General features: G+C 36.8%; 2 protein-coding genes across 2 annotated transcripts in view; one reads left to right on the top strand and one right to left on the bottom strand.

The window, feature by feature from the left end:
• Positions 1-7,990, bottom strand: part of STPG2 (sperm tail PG-rich repeat containing 2) — a 344,744-nt gene extending 336,754 nt beyond the window's left edge. Inside the window, exons 1-2 of the mRNA XM_036853457.1 lie at positions 7,882-7,990; positions 396-508 (exon numbers count right to left, since the gene is read on the bottom strand). Of these exons, the coding sequence (XP_036709352.1) occupies positions 396-508; positions 7,882-7,990 (222 nt within the window). The remainder of the gene's footprint in view (positions 1-395; positions 509-7,881) is intronic.
• A 491-nt stretch (positions 7,991-8,481) lies between these two features.
• Positions 8,482-25,627, top strand: part of RAP1GDS1 (Rap1 GTPase-GDP dissociation stimulator 1) — a 306,019-nt gene continuing 288,873 nt past the window's right edge. Inside the window, exon 1 of the mRNA XM_036852830.1 lies at positions 8,482-8,843. The gene's annotated coding sequence lies outside the window, so the exon portion shown is untranslated. The remainder of the gene's footprint in view (positions 8,844-25,627) is intronic.

Consider the following 25,627-nt stretch of genomic DNA (forward strand, 5'->3'; position numbering starts at 1 on the left):
CAATGGCAATAGCTATAACTTTAGAGTATGGCACACAAACCAATTCCTTCACTCTGTTGCCATCCTTATTCTACATATTTTGACCATCTGCACAACTTTCATGGGCCTTAATTAATTCAGTAGTCCTATTCTCCTATTCAGGAATCTCAAGGTCTATGAGGCATGTAACAATGTTTTACGTCTTATAGAATATGTGGATTAATGACGAACACCCAACCAGACAACCGACAGTGAACACATTTGTTTTTCTCTTATTCTAATTGCAAAATATAGATTGAAAGGTGAAAGAAGATCATATGAAGGGAAAATAAAATATGACAAATGACATGTTAGTCTATTAGAGGAAGAAAGCATGATTTTTATTAACTCAATTATAATAACTATTATAAATTTACCTGCACCTCTGAAACATTATAGTGTCCTGGACCTGGAACAGCTTTCTCAGTGTTAGAGGCAACAGTAAAAGTACTTTCTCTGGCAGCCAAAGAAAGGAATGGTGCATAGCCACCTATGAAAGTAAAATCATATCACCGGCAGATAAGATAGGATTCTAATAATTTCAGAGAAAAAGCACTCAAAATGTATAAAATCATTTGGTAACATCAATTGCTGAGACTGTATTATTAGAACTAATGTCTAGCTACAGAAGTTTTTGCATTTCAAAAATTCTATGTAAGAGCAGAATTTGTATTAATATACATTAAGAACCTACAGAACTGGACTTACTAAACACCAGAAAAAATATCTAAAGAAAATAAGTCTTTTTTCTTCTAAGCATATTTGGTTGAGATGAAAATGGAAGTTCTATTTAACTGATAAAATATTTTCATCCTCAGACGATCACAGTTTTATATATTGGAAAAACATATTAATTATAGAGAATAGCATATATGAATTTGTAGGCAGAGCCTAGATAGAAATAATTTAAAGTGAGCTTACGGCAAGTAATTAATATGTTTCCTCGCTTTGGTACATAGTTGGCACTCGGTAAATATTTCTTGATTGCCTGACCCAAAACAAAGGTTTATAAATCCAAGATACAAGCAGAGACACACTCAGTAAGTAAACTTAGTAGACAGATTTAGTCTGCTGAAAGATTGATAAAAATTTTCAAGAAATATATCAAGAAAATGAGCATAGTTTAATCAACATAGATACTAAAGAAAAAATGAGAGAAAATAGAGCAGCTATATTCAACAGGTAATAAAAGAATGAAAGTGAGGACTCAAAACTTGTGAGAATCTTGTACAACTAAGGACAATGTACACTATGAAGACTAATGGTGATAATTAGTACAGTTTAAAAGCTTGCTAATCTGGACTAATAATATATTTTTAAAACCAGAAATAAAGTTTCTTTTGAGGCCTTCATGTATTAAAATGCAACTGAAATCAAAAGTTATTTGTGTTGGGTATTAAAGCACAAAAGAGGTGAGTCAAATGCAGACCTTACCCTTAAAAAGCAACAACCTACTGAAGCATTAAGAAAAGTACTAAAATAATTTTAAACATGGAAAAATATCTGAAGTGCTAAAAAATGCCCAGAGGGTCAAAAAGAGGGGAAGTTCTCAACCACACTGAGGTGATTAGAAAAAGCTTCATGAATGATGTTAAAACTCTGGGTGTTAATTTAGTGACTGATGGTTTGAATTTGCTATCCCAAAGCAAAAACAAACAAACAAACAAAACAACACAAGGACCATAACAGAAATCCTTAAAAGGAAGCCAAGTTTTGAGAAACCCAGGACAGCAGTTGAAATGTTCCAAATTGGGGTAAGCAACCAAAGAACAAGATACAGATTTCAATCAAAACACACATATAAGCACACAGAAATCAAGCTACAGATTATATAAGGTGAACAGTGAAAATAACCAGAGAGTGTTCTACCAAGCAGCAGGAAAATATGTCCTATAAACTGGAGAAAAGTCAATGAAAAGAAACACATTTAGGAATGAGAAGATGGAATTAGCACAAAAAACATTAAAGTATCTATTATAAATATTCTTCATATGTTCAATAAGGTAGAAGAAAGATGAACATGATGAGGAGATAAAGATATAAAAAAGACCCAAATCAAACTTCTGAAATGAAAAGTATACTGAATGGGATTAACAACTAATTTTATGTGGGTTAATAAAAGACATTTTTTCTCAATTCTTAATCACTTTAAAAAAAATTGACTGTTTTAAGCAAAAATAATTTCAATTTATTGTGGCATTACAGCATATGTAGAAATAAAATATATGGCCACAATAGCACAAAGAATGAGATGGGGAAAACAGAAGCACACTGTTGTATGGCTCATATTCTATACATGAAGTGGTACAATATTATTTGAAGGTAGATTGTGATAAATTAGACATGTATATTGTAAACCCTAGAGCAACCACTAAGTAATAAAAGAAAGAGGTACAGCTAGTAAACCAATAGTGGAGATAAAAACAGAACCATTTTTTTAAAAACTCAAATCATTCAACTGTGTTAGCGAAAGAAGAAGAGAAACAAAGAACAGATGAGATAAATACATAACAAATAGCAAGAGAGTAAATTTAAATACAACAATATTGATAGTGAAATTAAATGGAAAAGTTCTAAATGCCCCAACTAAAAGAGATTGTCAGATTAGATAAAAAAGCAAGACCCAACTTTATGGTGTCTATAGGAAACCCTCTTAAAACATAAAGACACAGAGGTTAAAAATAAAAGGATGAAAGAAGATATACCACGCATCCATGTATCAAAGAAAGCTGGAGTGACTAAATTAAAATCAGACAAAGCAGATTTTAGAACAAAGAATACCAGGAATAAGAGAGACATTTCATTATGTTAAAGGGGTCATTTCATCAATATGATTTAATAATCCATTAAAAAAAGCAGGGAATTAATTGCCATAAAAATTAGAATAGTGCTTACCTGTAGGGGAGAGGGAAAGGGTTATGATTGGAAAAGAAAATTTTGCAATGTTATATTTCTTTACTTGAGTATTCACTTTTTAAGTTATTTAAATTTTATGCAATTTTCTGCATCAGTATTTCATCTCACAATTAAAGGTATATTTTTTAAAATTTATGTTCATTTAGGTAACGTGAGATAGATATGAAAACTAAGAAAGCTAAGCTCAGGCTAGTTCTGAGGCAGCTGTCATCAGAACATGGCAGAGATTCTAACTGAATCTATTTAAAGAAACATAAAATGCATTGCAAAATACTAAAATTCATATAAAAATGGGGGGAAAAAAACCCCTAAACAATAGCCCCATGTGTTCAAGAAAGCCAGTACTCATAAAATCTTCACTGAAGTTTCCCAACATTAATCACAAAAGAATCTTTCATCAATAGGTTAAAAGTTTGTATGAAATACTGAGCTCAAGTAAAACCACAAGAAAATTTAAATGTTTATACTAATAAGCTCCATAAGAGAAGGGACTTTTCTGTTTTATTCATAACTATATGCCTACTGTGTAGTTAGGGTGACAAACTGTCTTAGTTTGCCCAGGACACAGGACTTGTAGTGCTAAAATCAGGACATTCCCAGATAAACCAGGATGGTTGGTCTCCCTATCATACTGTCGTGCATATTAAACAATAAATATAGAATAGGTGATATTCTAAACTACACCTTTAGTCATTCATTCAGCAATACTGAATGCTTTATTACGTGTCAGAGAGAGGCAGTTAGGGTACAATAATGAATAAGCTAAAACCCTTGCCTCAAATAGTGGGGAAGCCAAACAAACAAACAATTACATTACAAACAGTGCTGCTAATAATTAAGATACAAAATATAGGAGAAGACGATTCTGGCACATCAGGGTTGGTGGAGTGAAAAATTAAAAGTTTGATTTGGGACATATGACTATACTGACATGTTAAGTTCCAACAATAAATGATAAATCAAACTGACAGGTAGAAAGAAGAAATGAAAAATATAGAAGATAAGATGCAAGAAGAACGAAGTAAGTTCAGTTTGAGATATATTAAGTTTGTGGCACCAACAGCAGAAGATAAATCAGACTGGCATGAAGCAATAAAAGTCAGTCTATTTTTTGAGAAAGAAGGTGGGCGGCGTGGGATAAAGGACAAGTTCTGCAGCCACAACTACAGTACAAAGCAAGCAGGGCATTCTTCACATAAAAGCAATAACTAGATCTTTGAAACATATACTCATCTTCAGGGACACCAACATTTATATAGCAATCACATACATATTTTTATTTAAACTTAAATAAAGGTAGAATTCCCTGAAATGGTCTCCCTAAATTCTGAACGGCTAATAAGATAAAACCATTATTGCCAGCATAAGCACATAGGCAGGAGTACAAGACCATGGACAGCTCATGCTTCTGTGGCAGATAAAACTGCTTTCCCATCAAAGAAGAAATTTGGCAAAGAATATATTAAGAACCACTGTCACCCAGCCTAGATAACTAATATAGAACCAGTACAGATAACTAATATATGCTAATATGGGGTACCATTTGTTATGTAAATCAAGCTCAAAAAGCAATGAAATACTCCTTAGCACAATAATGCCAGGAGCAGTCACATTATTAAAAGGACTATGTTTTTATCATATTTTACTAGGCTGGTCGTTTATGGGAAAGATTTGCTTTAATGAGATAAGATTTGTTTGCTTCTCAGATAATTTGCAAGAAAATCAGGAGCAGCTCTCACTAATCTGGAATCGGAATATCCATTATCTCTCCCACTCATGAAATCAGAGCAGCTCAGTCCTATTCCTTTCTGGCTGCAAATCCTGGGTAGAAATCCCTGATCAACTGGGCAAAAGTCAAGGCAATGAAGTTTGAAAATTAATGTGGAAAGAATTTTCTGAGAAAAATATGAAGACAATACACTGGAGGACTGACCAAGCAGCCTACAGTAAGAGGAAAATGATAATTAGAAGAGAAACGTTGAGAATAAAGAGTATCTGCACCTTTCTTTTGAAGTTCTAAGACTAAGATCTTCTCCTCTTGTGTAATTCAAGGTAACAAGTAAATTACATAAAGTCCCAACATCGCTTTTCCTACATCATACTCTACAAAATTTCCCTGACCCTTAAATAAGTGTGCATACTTCTGTATAGTCCAGTGTGTTACTGATCTCAAAGAGGTGTAAAGCAGAAGGTACCTAGGAAAGAGGTAACAGCTACTTTTAAATTATCTTGTCAGGGAATCCTGTAGAGAAATGACTAAAGAAACACCTATAACCTCTATTGATTATTATTATTAGCATGTCAGTGCTGAGTATTACTAAAACAGGGTTCTATAGGATGCAGCTGCTCAAAGTTCCCAAGTTCCCAAGAAAACAGGGTTCTATAGGATGCAGCTGCTCAAAGTTCCAAAGTTCCCAAATTTCCTAGTTTCCTTCATAGGTCAACAAGGCACAATTCTATAAAACAGTAAAAGAAGGGCCTTGCAAACCCCAGTTACTGATCTCTAAGCAAAGTTCACACAAGTCAGATTATGAGTTTTTAATTCTGCTATGTGTAACTCATTAGATTTTTTTAAACTTTATTTCAAGAATTACTGTTTATTTCTTTTACATACGTGTTAAGGCATTGAGCTAAAAACTGAGACTAACACAGTCGAGATCTTGGTTATTGCCCTCAATAATCTCACATTTTAATGTGGCAGCCAGATAAGTTAACAGATAATTACAATATAGCATCAAAGTGCTTTGAGTCATTAGGAGTCAAAGAAGAAAAACCTGAGACAGAGTGGAGTCAAAGAACAACTTCACTTTACCTGAGGCTCAAAGAATAAGTAGGAATTAGCCAAGTAAGGAAAGAAAAGAGAGCTTATACTCAGCAAAGGTAGCAGAAGGTACAAAGGCATTGAGGTGAATGAACATGAATTTATAGACAATGCAAAGTTGGAACTGCTGATATGTAGGTTAAGTGCTGGTGGAGGTGTGGTGCCTGGAAAGATCAGGTCAAGTGAGAGACCAGGTTAGGGATCATGAAGAATCTTATGCACCATGTTAAGGAGTTCATATTTTAAGCTTAGTGTTAAAAGGAATTTTTTAAACAAATAACATAATTATATCTTAGGAAGATTACATTAGCCATAAGACAGAAGTTGTTAGAGACTGAAACAGAGAAACCAGAAATATTTTATTGGTTTATTTCAGAATAAAAATAACAAATCCCAAACTCAGTCAAGGGCAGTTAAATGAAGAAAGGGAACCAGTTTGAGAATGAGAAGAGAAAATCAATAGGTTCTAATGATCAATGGGAGTGATCAGTCAGAGGAAAAAAAGGAGTCTAAAATAATTCCAAAGCTAAAAGCTTATAAGCAACTGACAGGGCATTTTTTTTCAAAGGGGTCTGTGATGGTAGGGAAATGATAAGTTCAGACACCTGGAATTTCAGATGCCAGAGACCACCCAGGTAGAGATGTCCAAAAAAAGTAATTGGCAATGCAAAGGCCTGATGATCAGGAGAAAGCTCATCTTAGAGATATGAATCACCTGTATCTCTAAAGACTGTTACGGGAGTCATCAGAATCATAGATAGCAGCTGAAGCTATGGATTTGAATGAAAAAGTAAACATGAGAAAAGCAACAAGCAAAGGATGGGAAGTACAGTATATAAACATTTAAAAGGTATTTAGAAAAATAAAAACCTTTAAAGAAGACTATGGAGGGTTGGTTGAAGAGGGGAAAAATGATACCTGATTCAGCATTTAACAAATGTTTACTAGGTCCCAACCATGTATCAGGCACTGTTCCAAGACAATAGTTGGAAAAAGAACCAGGAAAAAATGATGTTACAAACACCAAGGGAAGAAATATCTCTAAAAAGACAATGGTCAGTTGTGTCAAAATAAAATAAGGATTGAAAAGTATCATAAGTGTAAGCATTTTCGGTGGTCGTCAGTGGCTAATAAATAGGTAGGGAGTTAATGCTTAAAAGGACTCAGGTGCATTAAATAAAGACACATAATAAGCTCCAAGAACACTGATATCAATAGCAGAAGCTGAAAAGCAGTAAAATTCAAGATTAAAACAATGACAAATGACAAATTTGTACTCCAAAGAAACTTAAATCAACCTAATACCCTAATCTCATCAAACACGTTAACAGAGTAGTGGATCCTGGCATTTGTTTAAAAATACAGGAAGAGTGTGACAATAGGGAAAATGCAGGCTAACAAGGGAAAAAGTGTAATTTGGATGGTATTAAGCCCCACAAAAATCATGAGATTAGAAAAAGCAGAAAGCAAATTAGAAGTATTTATTAAAAGTCACCCCCTAGCCACTAATTGCTAACAAATGAGAGCAAATAATTATTTAAATTATCCATTCCCACCCCACCTCTCAAAGAGTACAGCTTTTCTTTACAGAATGTGGGATAAACAGGCTCTCGTTAAGTATATTGAAAAAGATGGGGATGGTAAGATAGGAAGCATCTACCTGAAAAAATACATGGGACTATCTTTAAAAGGTATTCCAAAACAGAAATATAAAAGTTATATCTCAGTAAATTAATGTTTCTCTGGTTAGTTAGGAAAGGTGTGTGAGGCAGGCAGAATTACAAAGAAAAGAGACAGAAAGCGGTAAGAAGTACACAGGAGATTTGGAGACTCACATAGTCAACGGGGCCAGGAAATAAAAATCCTAGATCTAATCTGTACCATTTAAAGTATGTGGACAACCACTGTAAAATCAAAAGTCGTCGCCATACGCTTACTGGCCTTGTGAAATGCGACAAATTATTTTACCAGTTACCATTTGTAAAATAAGGATAGTATTTTCCCTGCCTGCTTCATGTGTTATACTTATGAAGTGGTACTATAGTGTTTAACTCAGGCACACAGAAGCGGAGCAGGCTGAAAGTGAGGTGCCTCTCACAGAAGGCTTGCCTTTCTCTACACCTTACCTGTTGCCTGCTGCTTCAGGAACGGTACCTGGTAGGATCCAGGACCCACATGATCCTCAGTGCTGCCACCTTCAGCCAATTTAAGCACACGGGGAGCCCGAGCATACATAATGGCGTGGGGGGAAGGGTGGGCGGCTGCAAAGGGATTAAAAACAGGGAGGCTAGAAGAGATGTGGAGCAAAAAGAAGCCGTCAACAATTTCAGGAGGCCCGGGAAGAACTTCTGTAAATGGAGGTGCTAGCGCAGGGGCTATCGCCCCACCTGCTCACTGGTGTCAGAATACTCCCAGGTCGATTTCTAGCCGCGTGGAAAATTGAAAAGGAGTATGAGCACAGGTAAGACATCCCACAGATTCCTCCGTTCACCAACCGAGAGCACAAGCGCGCCTCCAAGGAAGGAGGTTAAATAGTAGGCGCCCGCCCCTCTGCTTCCGGAACTGGCTCCGCCCATTTCTTTCCACCCGGAAGTCTCTGGGAGAGAGGTTCAAGCGCTTTTCCCTGGCCGAGCCCTGGGAGCATGCGCACCGAGCCGCAAGCCTTCCCCACTCGCTCCGCCCCGCGCTCTCGGCGTCCTCCAGCAGAGGGCGGGGCCGAGGCTCGCTGCTCTTCTTACTGCGTTGAATCCCGATTCAGAAAAGCTCTAGAAAACGCGTTGGAAGGCGTTAGGGGTAATTTGACCGTGGTCCATTTCCCCTTTAATCCCCCTTAAGTCAGTTAGGGCGCCTGGGAAGAGACTAGCAAGTACTGTGAAAGAAAAGTCTTAGTGCAAAGGGAAACGCTTCCGCAACCTCATCCCCAACTCCTACCACAACTATGCTCGCACCCCAGGGGGAAAGCGCTCTGACTTTATCCCGTAGATAGTCCAAAGGGTGCTAAGAGAAACCCAGAAGGTGGTGGTGACAAGAAACAGAGAACCGGGGGAAGGAGACGAAAAACTCACCAACCGAAGCAATGCAAATTCAGGTAACTGAAAGCTGCTCCTGTTGTCAGATACCAGGCAACGGCAGCATTGATTCATTACATTGTGTATAAGTAGAGCAAAGACCTTGCGAAAGCCCAGCCCACCCCACTAAACCAAGGAGGCTCTTAACCTTAGGCGAAAGAAACCAGGCTTCTGCAAAGGCCTTAAGGAGTCTATGTCAGAATCCACCTAAAAGTTGTCTCAGGATTTTTTTTTTTCCCCAGCAAAGATTCCATCCAGATTCTAACCATTCTAAAGGCTTAAATCCTATCCTATCTTGACCATGCCTTACCCCCAAATGAGCTACAGTACTTTAATGTGTTTCTACTACAAATTTGTATATTTATACTCCGGAGGACACGGTTCAGTACTCAATTCTGTGGGTCATTTATTGTGGCTTAATTGTTCCATATATGTTAGAATGCTCTCCATACAAGCCTTATCTGCCTCTCAAGAATGTATCTGTAGTACGTTTTTTCCTACTCAGTCGCTTCCTGAATAATCATTTAGTCACTTAAAAAACGCTTACTGGCATATGCCGTAGGTTCAGTATCCTGCTAAGTTATGGGGATGCAAAGATATAAGAAAGTCTTCATCCTCAACGGTTCTATATCTAATGGAAAAAGAGACATGTGTAATCCATAATAAGAGATGACAAGAGAGATGAATAAAATGATAAGAAAAACATTACAGTACTTTGGATACCTCCTCTTCCTACTGAGAAACTAGATACTCAACTATATGGTGACCCCAAAAAGCAAATTCAGATGCCAGCCATTTTGCTGTAGGCACTGGTGAAGGCTCTCACATCCTCCTTCTGGCTTTTCACATCTGCAACAGTCTAGATTACTCTTTCCTGGGGTAGAGTTGGCTTTGAAATTGGACATGGAAGTGGTAAAGCAGGCTTTATATGCTTCCTGTCTGATTTGATTTTTGTCCACTGGACCTAACCTAACTTAGACAAAAGGAGCTCTTCATAGGTGTATCCTAGTTTATTTACAGATCTCTAAAGGGGAGTTTGTAGCCTTAAGACCTATGTACCACCTAGGAATGTAGAATTTCTTTATGTTGCCTGCCTCCTCAGTCCATGTTCTTTCCTCAAGGACCTCACAGAGAGGGATAGCTGATCAATGGCAGGACTCTAGCATTTCTGGGCCTTGTGGCCAGATCCCATCTAAATATCACACCACTGAGGTACAACCTCTACATTCTTTGATTTTGTAACACCTCGTCTCTAAGAATTCTGTGTTCCTAGCAAAAGGCTTTTCTTTGAAAAGTTTTTAGTGTGAAAATTCTTCCTCTATTTCCTTGATTACTGTGGCTGTTGTTCTGTCTACCTTTCCCAGCTATTATTTCCCTCTTATGGTTCAGTAACCAGAATGGTACACAGTATTTAAGAATTGGAAAATATTTTTAAATGAGAACATCAACCTTTTTAATTATCTCTTAGTGTGGTAAATATTTCTTAAATAGTTTAGAATGAGTGTACTGCTAAAAAAATTAAAATGTTAACACAGTATTATAATTATTTATGAATACAAAATAAAGAATTTGGTATGAGAATTTGCATTTCTCAGTTCCTGCAAAATAGTTTTAATGCTAACCAACCACACTATACAACCATTTCCATAGTATTAGTAAGAGATGGAAACTGTGTTTGAACTCAGGTTTATTTGACTGCAAAATGTGGGTTCTTTCCGTTTCTCTATGCTGGCTCCCACAAGAATAAACTTTAAAAATAAAGCTTGGGGGGTGGGAATTTGCTTTAAGTAGCATTAAATACCTTATAAATATTATAAAACTGAATTGTTTTTGAAACTAATTTCTTCAACCCATTATGACTTATTGGTTTTCCATTGTTTTGCTTTTAGTAAAAAAAAAAAAAAAAAAATCAAGCAATGGTAATAAATCATTTGTCATGTATCAAAATCAAATGAATATACTTTGTCAGTGTTATTAGAGGTCACGTTGTAAAGTGATATGCACTCAAGTTTAAATGGTAAAAATTTTCATTTATGTAATGATTTGAAGCTTACAAAGTATACTTTATGTTCAGTACTTTGTTTAATATAAATTTATGTTTCTTTAAACTGCAGATTTGATATTCTGAAATCATGAAATTTCATGAAATGTGTTTTTTTAATGTATTTTTTATTGAAGTATACTTGATTTACAATGTTGTGTTAATTTCTGCTCTACAGCAAAGTGACTCAGTTATACACATATATACATTCTTTTTTATATTTTTTTCCATTATGGTTCATCTCAGGATATGCAATAGGACCTTGTTGTTTATCCATTCTATATGTAATAGTTTGCATCTACTAGCCCCAAACTCCCAGTCCATCCCTCCCCTACTCCCCTCCTCTTGGCAACCACAGGTCTGTTCTCTATGTCTGTGAGTCTGCTCCTGTTTTGTAGATAGGTTCCTTTGTGCCGTATTTTAGATTCCACATATAAGTGACATCATATGTCTTTCTCTTTCTGACTTACTTCATTTAGTATGGTAAGCTCTAGTTGCATCCATGTTGCTGCAAATGGCATTATTTTGTTATTTTTTTATGGCTGAGTAGTAGTCCATTGTATATATGTACCACATCTTCTTTATCCATTCATCTCAATGGACATTTAGGTTGTTTCCATGTCTTGGCTACTGTGAATAGTGCTGCTGTGAACATTGGGGTGCATGTATCTTTTTGAATTATAGTTTTGTCCATATATATGCCCAGGAGTGAGATTGCTGGATCATATGGTAATTCTATTTTTAGTTTTCTGAGGAACCTCCATACTGTTTTCCATAGTGGCTGCACCAACTTACATTCCCACCAACAGTGTAGGAAAGTTCCCTTTTCTCCATACCTTCTCCAGCATTTGTTATTTGTAGACATTTTAATGATAGCCATTCTGACTGGTGTGAGGTGGTACCTCATTGTAGTTTTGATTTTCATTTCATGAAATGTATTTTAAAAATTATACCATATTACCCAATGACCACCTGAGGTTTTTTTCACTGACATTCATTGAGCACCTACTATGTGCTAGCACTGTGTGAAGCACTTTACATCAATAATCTAAATCATTTCTCACATAACCCATGAGGTAGGCTCTATTAATATGTCTACTCTATTAATATGATGAGGCTTAGAGCCGTTAAATTTCTTATTCAGTGTCACATAGTTAATGAATGATGGAGCTGAATTTAATGCTAGTCAGTTTGACTCTAGAACCTGTTTTCATAGCCATTATTTGGAAAATGCCCCCAACTGGGCTCTACTCCCACACCAAATAATCAAAAATTTTTTTATCAATTCTTATTTGAGTGTGGCTGCATGTTTATTTATTTCTAAAAAAGACAATCTAGAGGTAATCTTTCAGAGGTGACGTGGTGGCTCCTTGATGGCAGGAAACTAGGATGCTGTATTGTGCTGCTCCATATCTTGATGTGCAGTTCCCATTCTTGAGATCTCTTCATGATCCAAAACTTATCTGCTGGAGCTCCAGCCATTATTAGGAGCAGGAAGGGAAAATAGAAGTATGCCCCCCTCCTTTTCAAGGTGTCTTCCTGGATGTAACACAGAAAATGTATGATTGCATTTCATTGGCCCAAACTATGTAAATAGGCACTTCTAGCTATAAAGGAGACTGGGCAATATAGCCCCTTTCTAGGTACCAGTTTCTATTACTGAAGAGAAGGGAAGCATTGTAAAGAAGAACACCTCTCAGTTTCATCCACTATCATCCTGTTGAAAAACTTTCCCCTCCCTTGGTGTCCAAGGTACCCTACCCTCCAGATTCTCATTACACTTTCTTTTGACAGCACCTACTGTCTTCTCTATTTATGTCTCACATTTTTCTTTTTTCTCCCATCCTCTTCTCTCTTTCTCCCTTGGTAATTTTATTCATTCTCATAAATCCTATATCCTCTTTGAGCTTCATGCATTTCCAAGTGTCTGCTTCACACTTAAATATAAGTGACCCACCAACATTTCAAATTAAATATTCCCAAACCTTAATTCATTTTTCTCTGGAAAGCCTGATCTTCCTCCTAATGTCCTGTTTCTGTTCAGAAGAGCAGCATCCTCTCGTACATTAGGCTGGAAACATCTTAGACTACTTCTGCTTCTTGTGCTCCCACATCCAAGTTCTGTTGTTTCCACCTCTGTGATCTTTCTGCAATCCACCCTCTCACCCCATCTCACCCCTGTAATTTTGTTGATTTGGTCTATTGTAATATCTCGACTGGAATTCCTTTTCCAGTCTCTGTATTACAATTTATCCCACATAGTGCAGTTGAGTTAATCTGCTAAGTATGATTTTGAGAATGCCACTCTCCTGCTCAGGAGTCTCCTATTGCTTACTGAATAAGTTTGGCATTGGGTGTTTCAAACAACCCAATATACCTTTCAATTCTTATATCTTCCACTACTACCCATTCACATAAGTTACATATTGGTCACCTTGCCCTTTCCATCTCTGTGCTTGTGTTCAAGAATTTATCTCTGCCTGGAAATGCCCTCTCTTCAGTTGTTATCTATGAATGCTAAGCTCTTGAGAGCTTAATTCTTCACAGCGTTTAGCATAGCACACTTTAAAGAGTACATTTTAAATGTTTGCTGAATTAATGTTTAAAAGGATAGTAAGATATAAAATGAAACACCAGCCAAGCACTATTGCTTTTGATATCAGCTGAGTACTTTAAATTTGATGAAAAGTAACCAATTCTTGAAAATGTTATAGAACAACAAAGAGTAGTAGCTACTCTTTCAGAAAAAGAATGAACCATGCTTACAGTAATTAATTCATCTTCCAAATGTTTTCATAATTGTCCACATTTGCTGATAGTTTTCTGTTAGCTTTTTTAAAAAAGTATTGTTCTGTCAGATAGACGAAGACAGAGAGATCAAAAGGAAAAGTTTCAGGATTAAGGGAGCCAGCTTTTTAGCGGTAGTAACAAGAATCACAGAATTTTCTACTTGTTGGAGACTATTAAGTATGTCTATGCTAATAAGCACATCTATACTAGTTAAGTACCAATTATTAATGTGAAGATATATATGAAGTCATATGTCTAAGTAAAAACATATTGGATCAAGAGGATTAGAAGATAGGCCACAAACTAGGAGAAAATATTTGCAAATGACATATCTGATAAAGAACTGTTATCCAAAATATACAAAGAACCCTTAAAATGCAACAATAAAAAAACAAACAACTCAATTTAAAAATGGGCAAAAGACCTGAACACCTCACCAAGGAAGATATACAGATGTTCAATAAGCATATGAAAAGGTGTTCTACATCATATGTCATCAGGGAAATACAAATTAAAATAACAATAAGATACCACTTGTATTAGGGTTCTTCACAAAAATTGAACCAGTAGGACAAATAGAGATATATATGAGGAGATGTATTATGGGAATTGGCTTGCATGGTTATTGAGGCTGAGAAGTTCCACAGTCTACTGTCTGCAAGCTGGAGAACCAGGAAATCTGGTGATATAGTTCAGTCTCAGTCCAAAAGCCTGAGAACCAGGGGTGTCAGTGGTATATCTCCCAGTCCAAGGTCAAAAGCCTGAGAATCTGAGGGCACTGGTAAAAGTCCTAGAGTTCGAAGGCCCAAGAACCAGGAGCCCTGATGTCCAAAGGCAGGAAAAGATGAACATCCCAGCTCAAGAAGAGAGAGATAATTTACCCTCCCTTTGCTTTTGTGTTCCATTCCGGCCCCCAGGGGATTGGATTGGTGAGGGCAGATCTTGTTTACTCAGTCAAATGCTAATCTCTTCTAGAAACACATCCACAGACACACGCAGAAATACTGTTTTACCAGCTCTCTGGGCATCCCTTAGGCCAGTCAAGTTGACACATAAAATGAATCATCACACACTACACACCGATTAGAATGGATATGGGAAAAACAAACATGCAAAAAATATTGGATAAAGAATCAGTTAATCATATCCATTTACCCTATCATACTATCATGATTCTTGCAAGTTTAAGAGGATAAAATAAATGTTTATTAAATTAAATATCCAGGAAGTCCAATGAAATAATGTTGTTTTAAAAAATTAAGTGAAAGAATGAGTCCAACACCGGGAATCTGGGAATATAGTAATATAAATTAAATATCCAGAAGTCCAGTGAAATAATGTTGTTTTAAGAAATTAATTGAAAGAATGAGTCCAACACCGGGAATCTGGGAATATAGTCATATAAATTAAATATCCAGAAGTCCAGTGAAATAATGTTGTTTTAAGAAATTAATTGAAAGAATGAGTCCAACACCGGGAATCTGGGAATATAGTCATATAAATGTGGCTTCTCTCCCCTCCACTAACAACTTTAATATATTTATGCCCTCCTAGTAAAACAATTTCTGAGGCTTCTGGACAGCCAGGAACATGTGAAGGTTTTGGCTCTATGAATACTGCAGTAGGGAAAATGGGAGGAGAGATTTTTTTTCTTTCTTTACTTTTTAAAAAAATTTATTGAGATATATATAGTTATATATGTACAATATTATAACAGTTACAGGTTTACAATTTAGTGATTCACAATTTTTAAATGTTATACTCCATTTATAGTTATTATAAAATATTGACTATATTCCCTATGTTATATAGTATATCTTTGAAGCATATTTATTTTATACATAATAGTTTGTACCTCTTAATCCCCTACCCCTATCTTGTCCCTTCCCGCTTCCCTCTCTCCACTGGTAACCACTAATTTGTTCTCTATGTTGGTAAGTCTGTTTGTTTTTTCTTAGATACACTAGTTGTATTTTTTAGATTCCACATATAAGTGATATCACACAATATTTGTCTTTCTCTTCTCTGTCTGACTTATTTCACTTAGCAAAATAACCTCCTGGTCCATCCATGTTGCTGCAAATGGCAAATTTTCATTATATATACATACAAAATAAATAAATATATATATATGTATATGCCACCTCTTCTTTATCTATTCATCTGTTGAAGGACACTTAGGTTGCTTCCATATCTTGACAGTTATAAATAATGCTGCTATGAACATTGGGGTGCATATATCTTTTCAAATTAACATTTTCCTTTCTTTCAGATGTACACCCAGGAGTGGGATTGCTGGGTCATATGGTAATTCTATTTTTAGTTTTTTTAGAAACTTCCATACTGTTCTCCATAGTGGCTGTATCAATTCACATTCCCACCAACAGTGTACGAGGGTTCCCTTTTCTCCACATCCTCACCAGCATTTGTTATTTGTAGACTTTTTGTTGATGGCCATTCAGACAGGTGTGAGGTGATATCTTACTGTGGTTTTCATTTGCATTTTCCTGATGATTAATGATGTTGAGCATCTTTTATGTGCCTGTTGGCCATCTGCATGTTCTCTTTGGAAAAATGTCTGTTCAGATCTTCTGCTCATTTTTTTTTTTTTTTTTTTAAGTTTTAATTTTTATTTATTTATTTATTATGGCTGTGTTGGGTCTTCGTTTCTGTGCGAGGGCTTTCTCTAGGTGAGGCAAGTGGGGGCCACTCTCATCACGGTGCGCGGGCCTCTCACTATCGCGGCCCTCTCTTGTTGTGGAGCACCAGGCTCCAGACGCGCAGGCTCAGTAGTTGGGCTCACGGGCCCAGTTGCCTCCGCGGCATGTGGGATCCTCCCAGACCAGGGCCCGAACCCGTTGTCCCCTGCATTTGGCAGGCGGACTCTCAACACTGCGCCACCAGGGAAGCCCCTTCTGCTCATTTTTTATCAGGGTTGTTTTTTTTTTTGACATTGAGTTGTCATTTTTTAATCAGGTTGTTTGTTTTTTTTGACATTGAGTTGTATGAGCTATTTATATATTTTGGATGTTAGCCCCTTATCGGTCATATAATTTGCAAGTATTTTCTCCCATTTAGTACATTGTTTTTTCGTTTTGTTGATGGTTTCCTTTGCTGTACAAAAGCTTTTAAGCCTAATTAGGACCCATTTGTTTATTTTTGCATTTATTTCCTTTGCTTTAGGAGACAGATCTAAAAAAATATTGCTATGATTTATGTCAAAAAGTGTTCTGCCTATGTTTTCCTCTAGGAGTTTTATGGTTTCCAGTCTAACATCTAGGTCTTTCATCCATTTTGAGTTTATTTTTGTATATGGTATTAGAAAATGTTCTAATTTCACTCTTTAACATGTAGTTGTCCAGTTTTCCCCCATTGAAGAGAATATCTTTTCTCCATTATATATTCTTGCTTCCTTTGTTGTAGATTAATTGACCATAAGTGTGTGGATTTATTTCTGAGCTCTCTATTCTGTTCCACTGATACATGTGTCTGTTTTTGTGCCAGTACCATGTTGTTTTGATGACTGTAGCTTTGTAGTACAGTCTGAAATCAGGGAACGTGGATTCCTCAAGCTCTGTTCTTCTTTCTCAAGATTGCTTTGGCTATTCAAGATCTTTTGTGTTTCCGTGCAAATTTTAAAATTATTTGTTCTAGTTGTGTGAAAAATGCCATTGGTATTTTGATAGGGATTACATTGAATCTGTAGATTGCTTTAGGTAGTATGGTCATTTTAACAATATTAATACTTCCAGTTCATGAAGACAGAATATTTTTCCACCTGTTTGTGTCATCTGCAATTTCTTTCATCAGTGTGTTATATTTTTCAGAGTACAGATCTTTTGCCTCCTTAGGTAGGTTTATTCCTAGGTATTTTATTCTTTTTGCTACGATGGTAAATGGGATTGTTTCCATAATTTCTCTTTCTGATAGTTTGTTGTTAGTGTATAGAAACGCAACAGATTTCTGTGTATTAGTTTTGTTATCCATGAATTTTACCAACTTCACTGATGAGCTCTAGTAGTTTCCTGGTGTCATCTTTAGGATATTCTATGTATAGTATCATGTCATCTGCAAACAGTGACAGTTTTACTTCTTCTTTTGCAATTTGAATTCCTTTCATTTCTCTTTCTTCTCTGATTGCTGTGGCTAAGACCTCCAGTACTGTGTTGAACAAAAGTGGCAAGATTGGGCATCCTTGTCTCTTTTTTTTTTTTCTTTTGGTTTTCAGCACAATTTTATATCTTGTCAGAACAAAGAACATACATCAAACATGACAGGGGTACATTCCTTTAAGGTTTCAACAGAGATGTAGTTACAGTTTAGCAGGTACACAGTGAGCCAGCATGACCCTGTCATCTGGGAAGGGAACTTTACCTTCAAAAAAATACTAGCATTGGCATGTTAGAAAAGGAGGCATTACTCCTCTTCAAAGTGGACATTCCTTAATGGTTAAAGCTGACAAATATTGTCTGTTTGGCAGCCCATAAAGTTCAGGACAAGGCATGTATAAGCCAGAATGGCTTCCCCATACCTGAATATGAAAAAATGTTTTTTCCATTAATGTTAAAAAAGTTCCTTTTCAATTCCTATTTTATTGAGTCATCATCAAAACATACTGGATTTTGTCAAGAGGTTATTCTGCATTAATTGAGATGATCATGTGGTTGTTCACCTTCACTCTGTTTATGTGTATATTATATTGATAATTTCCTTATGTTGACCCACCGTTGCATTCCTGGAATTAATCTGACTTGTTCCTGCTAATATGCTGTCAGATTAGGTTTCCCAGTATTTTATTGAGAAGTTTTATGGGTATAGTCAAACAAGATTTTTTTTTTTTTAATTTGTTTTGTCTGCCCCGGGTCTTAGTTGCAGCACCCGGGATCCTCATTGCAACATGCAGGATCTTTAGTTGTGGCATGTGGGATCTTTTAGTTGCGGCATGCAGGCTCATAGTTGGAACATGCAGGATTCTTAGTTGCGGCATGTGGACTTCTTAGTTGCAGCATGCAGACTCTTAGTTGCAGCCTGCAAACTCTTATTTGCAGCATGCATGTGGAATCTAGTTCCCTGACCAGGGATCACACCTGGGCCCCCTGCATTGGGAGCATGGAGTCTTATCCACTGGACCACCAGGGAAATCCCTCAGATAAGATATTGATTTGTGGTTTCTGTGTGGTACTTTTACCTGGCTTTGGTATCAGGATAATGCAGGTCACAAAGAATGACCAAGGGTGCTGTGTTAGTTAATTTTATATGTCAACATGGCTAAGCCATAGCACCTAGACATTTGGGCAAACACTAGTCTAAATGTGAAGTGAAGGTATATTTTAGATTAGCATTTAATTAATTAAAGTACAGATTAGTATCCATAATGTAAGTGGGTTTCATCCAGTCAGTTGACACCTTAACAAAAAACAGAGGACTCCTAAGGAAGAGAAGCTCTACCTCCACACTGCCTTACAACTCTAGCCGCAACCTGAACTTTTTCATGGATTTCCATCATGGGCATCCTTGTCTTCTTACTGATCTTAGAGGAAATACTTTCAGCTTTTCACCATTGAGTATGTTGTTAGCTGTGGGTTTGTCATATAATACCTTTACCATGTTGGGGTATGTTCCCCCTATGCCCACTTTCTGGAAAGTTTTTATTATAAACGGATGTTGAATTTTGTTGAAAGCTTTTCTGCATCTATTGAGATGATCATATATTTTATTCTTCAATTTCTTAATGTGGTATATCACATTGATTGATTGACTTGTGAATTTTGAGAAATCCAAGCATCCCTGGGATAAATCCCACTTGATCATGGTGTGTGATCCTTATAATGTATTGTTGGATTCAGTTGGCTAATATTTTGTTGAGGATTTTTGCATCTATGTTCATCAGTGATATTGGCCTGTAATTTTCTTTTTTTGTGATTGTCTGGTTTTGGTACCTAGGTGTTGCTGGCCTCATAGAATGAGTTTGGAAGTGTTCCTTCCTCTGCAATTTTTTGGAATAGTTTCAGAAGGATAGGTGTTAACTCTTCTCTAAATGTTTGATAAAATTCACTTGTGAGGTCATCTGGTTCTGGAGTTTTGTTTGTTGTGAGTTTTTACATCACATTCAATTTCAGTACTTGTAGTTGGTCTATTCATATTTTCTATTTCTTCCTAGTTCAGCCTTGGGAGATGGCACATTTCTAAGAATTTTTCCATTTCTTCTAGCTTGTCCATTTTATTGGCATATAGTTGTTCATGGTAGTCTCTTGTGATCCTTTGTATTTCTGTAATTTCTTTTTCATTTCTGATTTTATTGATTTGGGCCCTGTCTCTTTTGTTCTTGATAAGTCTGGCTAAAGGTTTATCAATTTTGTTTATGTTTTCAAAGAACCAACTCTTAGTTTCATTGATCTTTTCTATTGCTTTTCTGTTTCTATTTTATTTGTTTCTGCTCTGATCTTTATTTTTTCTTTCCTTATACTAACTTTGGGTTTTGTTTGTTCTTCTTTCTCTAGTTGCTTTAAGATTAAGGTTAGGTTATTTATTTGTGATTTTTCTTGTTTCCTAGGGAAGCTTGTGTCACTATAAACTTCCCTCTTATAAATGCTTTTGCTGCATCCCATAGATTTTGGGATGTCTTCATTTCATTTTCATTTTCATTTTCATTTTCATTTTCATTTGTCTCTAGGTTTTCATTTTCATTTGTCTCTAGGTTTTTTTAAATTTCCTCTTTAATTTCTTCTGTGATCCATTGGTTGTTTTTTTAGTAGCATATCGTTTAGCCTGCACGTGTTTGTGGTTTTTTGCAGTTTTTTCTTGTAGTTGATTTCTAGTCTCATAGTGTTGTGGTCAGAAAAGATGCTTGATATGATTTCAGTTTTCTTAAAATCAGAGACTTATTTTATGGCCTAACGTGATCTATCCTGGAAAATGTTACATGTGCACTTGAAAAAAGGTGTATTCTGCTGCTTTCGGATGGAATGCTCTGTAAATATCAATTAAGTCCATTTGGTCTAATGTGTCATTTAAGACCAGTGTTTCCTTATTGGTTTTCTGTCTGGATGATCTGTCTGTTGATGTAAATGGGGTGTTAAAGTCCTCTGCTGTTATTGTGTTACTGTCAACTTCTCCCTTTATATCTGTTAATATTTGCTTTATGTATTAGGTGCTCCTATATTGGGTACATATATATTTACAATTGTGATATTTTCTTCCTGAATTGATCCCTTGATCCTTATGTAATGTTCTTCTTTATCTCTTGTAACAGTCTTTGTTTCAAAGTCTATTTTGTCTGATAAAAGTATTGCTACCCTGGCTTTCTTTTCATTTCCATTTGTGTGGAATACCTTTTTCTATTCCCTGCCTTTCAGTCTGTGTGTGTCTTTAGACCTGAAGTGAGTCTCTTGAAGGCAGCATATATAAGGGTCTTGTTTTTGCATCCATTCACCCACTCTCTATCTTTTGACTGAAGCATTTAGTCAATTTACATTTATGATTATTATTGATATGTATGTTCTTATTGGTATTTTGTTGTTTTGGGGTTGTTTTGTTAGTTTTTCCTTGTTGTTGTTCATTTCTTCTTTTGTCCTCTTGTGATTTGGTGACTGTCGTTAGTGTTATGTTTGGATTCCTTTTTCTTTTTTGTGTGTGTATCTATTTTAGATTTTTGGTTTGTAGTTACCAATAGATTTTTATATAGAAATCTGTATGTATAATGATTGTTTTAAATTGCTGATCTCTTACTTTCAAACGCATTTTAACAACACTGCATTTGTACTTTCCTCCCCTCATGATTACTGTTTTTGATATCATATTTTACATCTAATTGTTTTGTGTATCCCTTAACTGATAACTCTGAATATAGATGATTTTACTGCTTTTGTCTGTTAACCTTCCTACTAGCTTTGTGTATTGATAACTTCCTACCTTCACTGTATGTTTGTCTTTATTGAGGAGCTTTTTTTGTTTCATAATTTTCATGTTTCTAGTTGTGGCCTTTTCTTTTTCACCTAGAGAATTTCCTTTAACATTTCTTGTAAAGCTGATTTGATGGTGCTGAACTCTTTTAGCTTTTGCTTGTCTGTAAAGCTTTTGGTCTCTCCAAATCTGAATGAGAATCTTACTGGGTAGAGTATTCTTGTTTGTAGGTTTTTCCCTTTCATCACTTGAAATATGTCATGCCACTCCCTTCTGGTCTGCAGAGTTTCTGCAGAAAAGTCAGCTGATAACCTTATGGGAGTTCCCTTTTATGTTATTTGTTGCTTTTCCCTTGCTGCTTTTAATATTTTCTCTTTATCTTTAATTTTTCCATTTTAATTACAGTGTGTCTTGCTGTGTTCCTCTTTGGGTTAATACCACATGGGACTCTCTATGCTTCCTGGACTTGGATGTCTGTTTCCTTTCCCAGGTTAGGGAAGTTTTCAGCTGTTGTGTCTTCAAATATATTCTCAGGCCCTTTCTCTCTCTCTTCTCCTTCTGAGATCCCTATGTTGTGAACATTAGTACACTTGATATTATCCCAGAAGTCTCTTAAACTGTCCTCATTTCTTTTCATTCATTTTTTGTTTGTTTTTTCTGTTCAGTGGAAGTGATTTCCACTACCCTCTCTTCCAACTCGCTGATTTGTTCCTCTGTATCATTTAGCCTACTGATTCCTTCTAGTGTAGTTTTCATTTCAGTTATTGTATTCTTCATCTCTGTTTGGCTGTTTATATTTTCTAACTCTTTGTTAAAAACCTATACCTTCTCGCTCTGTTTATCCATTCTTCTCCCGAGTTCTTTGATCAGCTTTATGATCAGTACCCTGAACTCCTACTTGGGTAGATTGCCTATCTGTACTTCACTTAGTTCTTCTTCTGGGGTTTTATCTTGTTCCTTTGTCTGGAACATATTCCTCTGTCACCTCATTTTGCCTAAGTTACTATTTTTATTTTTATATATCTCGTAGGCTGCTTATATTTCCCAACCTTGGAGAAGTGGCCTTTTGTAGGAGATGAGCTATGTATCCAGCAGCACACTGCCTTCCCATCACCCAAATTATATGTTCTAGGGGTTCCGCTTATGAGGGCTGCATGGGTCCTTATTTTATGGCAAGTTGACTATGTAGATGATCTGGTAGGCTTGATTGGCCCCCAGGTCTGGTTGGTCAGGCCATGCCTTGTGTAGAGGCTGCCAGCTGCTGGTTGGTAGAACCAGGTCATGAAGCAGCTGACTGTGCAACCCCAGGGGTCCTGGGATTTATGCTGGTTCACTGATGGGTGGAGTTAGAGTCCAGAAGACTCCAGGGCCATTTCCTGCCCACTGGTGGATAGAGCCAGTTCCTGTGGTTAGTGCCAGCCTACTGGCAGGCAGAGCTGTGTACTAGAGTCTAGTTGCAGGAACCAGGGGTCCTGGAGCTGGTGTTGGATTGCTGGTGAGGTGGCGGGCCTGGTTCCTGACACAGTTAGGTACAGGGTCCAGGGTATCTGAGGCTTTTGTTGGCCTGCTAAAAGGCAGGGCCACGGCCCAGCTGGTCCCAGGACAGGGTCTGGGCTGCTTTGGGCAGACTGGATTCTCAGGCTGTGGTATTGTGATTTTCTTGCATTTTGTGTCTGCCTACTATCTGGTGAGGTTGGTTCAGAGACTAGTGGTGGCTTCCTGGAGTTCAAGGATTCAGGGACTGGTGCCTGCCCACTGGTGAGTGGCACTGGGTCCTAGGGTCTCTGGTGGGCAGGGCTATGGCCAGAGGTAGCTGTGGGCTCAGGGGTCTTAAGGCACCCTGTCTCCTTTTTTTTTTCCAAACATCTTTATTGGAGTATAATTGCTTTACAATGTTGTGTTAGTCTCTGCTATATAACAAAGTGAATCAGCTATATGCATACATATATCCCCATATCCCCTCCCTCTTGTGTCTCCCTCCCACCCTCCCTATCCCACCCCTCTAGGTGGTCACAAAGCACTGAGCTGATCTCCCCATGCAATGCAGCTGCTTCCCACTAGCTATCTGTTTTACATTTAGTAGTGTATATATGTCAATGCTACTCTCTCACTTCTTCCCAGCTCACCCTTCCCCCTCCCCATGTCCTCAAGTTGATTCTCTACATCTACATCTTTATTCCTGTCCTGCCCCTAGGTTCATCAGAACCATTTTTTCTTTTTTTTTTTTAGGTTCCATATATATGTGTTAGCATATGATATTTGTTTTTCTCTGTCTGAGTTACTTCACTCTGTATGACAGACTCTAGGTCCATCCACCTCACTACAAATAACTCAGTTTCGTTTCTTTTTATGGCTGAGTAATACTTCATTGTATATATGTGCCACATCTTCTTTTTCCATTCATCTGTCAGTGGACACTTAGATTGCTTTCATGTCCTGGCTATTGTAAATAGAGCTGCAATGAACATTGTGGTACATGACTCTTTCTGAATTATGGTTTTCTCACGGTATATGCCCAGTACTGGGATTGCTGGGTCATATGGTAGTTCTATTTTTAGTTTTCTAAGGAACTTCCATACTGTTCTCCATAGTGGCTGTATCAATTTACATTCCCACCAACAGTGCAAGAGGGTTCCCTTTTCTCCATTCACTCTCCAGCATTTATTGTTTGTAGATTTTTTGATGATGACCATTCTGACTGGTGTGAGGTGATACCTCATTGTGGTTTTCATTTGCATTTCTCTAATGATTAGTGATGTTGAGCATCCTTTCATGTGTTTGTTGGCAGTCTGTATATCTTCTTTGGAGAATGTCATTTAGGTCTTCCACCCATTTTTGGATTGGGTTGTTGTTTTTTTTTTTGATATTGAGCTGCATAAGCTGCTTATATATTTTGGAAATTAATCCTTTGTCAGTTGCTTCATTTGCAAATATTTTCTCCCATTCTGAGGGTTGTCTTTCCATCTTGTTTATGGTTTCCTTTGCTGTGCAAAAGCTTTTAAGTTTCATTAGGTCCCATTTGTTTATTTTTGTTTTTATTTCCATTTCTCTAGGAGGTGGGTCAAAAAAGGATCTTGCTATGATTTATGTCATAGAGTGTTCTTCCTATGTTTTCTCTAAGAGTTTTATAGTGTCTGGCCTTACGTTTAGGTCTTTTGAGTTTTAATCCATTTTGAGTTTATTTTTGTGTATGGTGTTAGGAAGTGTTCTAATTTCATTCTTTTACATGTAACTGTCCAGTTTTCCCCACACCACTTACTGAAGAGGCTGTCTTTTCGCCATTGTATATTCTTGCCTCCTTTATCAAAGATAAGGTGACCGTATGTGTGTGGGTTTATCTCTGGGCTTTCTGTCCTGTTCCATTGATCGATACTTCTGTTTTTGTTAAGGCACCCTGTCTTCTGATGGGTGGGGCTTTATCCCTGCCCAGTTAGTTGCTTGGCCTGAGGTGTCCCAGTGCTGTTGCCTACAGGCTGTTGGTTGGGGCCAGGTCTTGGCACTAGTGAGCTAGAGGGAGGATTCTACAATGGCGCTGGCAAACACCAGTGTCCAAGTAGAGACCAAAAAGTTACATATACAGAGAAAGGATCAAAATTAAATCAGAGTGTTCATCTTTAACACTGTAAGGTAGCAGGCAAAGGAAAAACACATGCAGATTACCTTTTTAAAAAAAGTGCAAGGACACCAAAGAAGCCTATATCCAGTAATAATTTTCTCATCTGTCAGAGGACATAAGGAAGACATGTGTGGCTATATGAGAATTTAGAAAGTACTATTTTATTATTCACATATACCAATTGAAGAGACTCATGAAATAGCTCTAACCAAAAAAGAAATGATATATGTGCATAGCCTCAAGGTAGAACACAATAAAAAAGAGAGGAAATAGGGTTGGTCAATGAATGTTTCTTGTAAATATACCACTGAGTGTGTTTGAATGTTAATATACAGTAACAGACTGACCACATATATATAAAATATGTTCTAAGGAAGGACTCTAACAACTAAGAAGACATAGTAGATAAGAAACTAGTAATAATCTGGCAAATTATATAGAAAAAACTAGGAATT

Source organism: Balaenoptera musculus, chromosome 5 (assembly GCF_009873245.2).
Source record: "Balaenoptera musculus isolate JJ_BM4_2016_0621 chromosome 5, mBalMus1.pri.v3, whole genome shotgun sequence".
NCBI classification, from domain to species: Eukaryota; Metazoa; Chordata; class Mammalia; order Artiodactyla; family Balaenopteridae; genus Balaenoptera; species Balaenoptera musculus.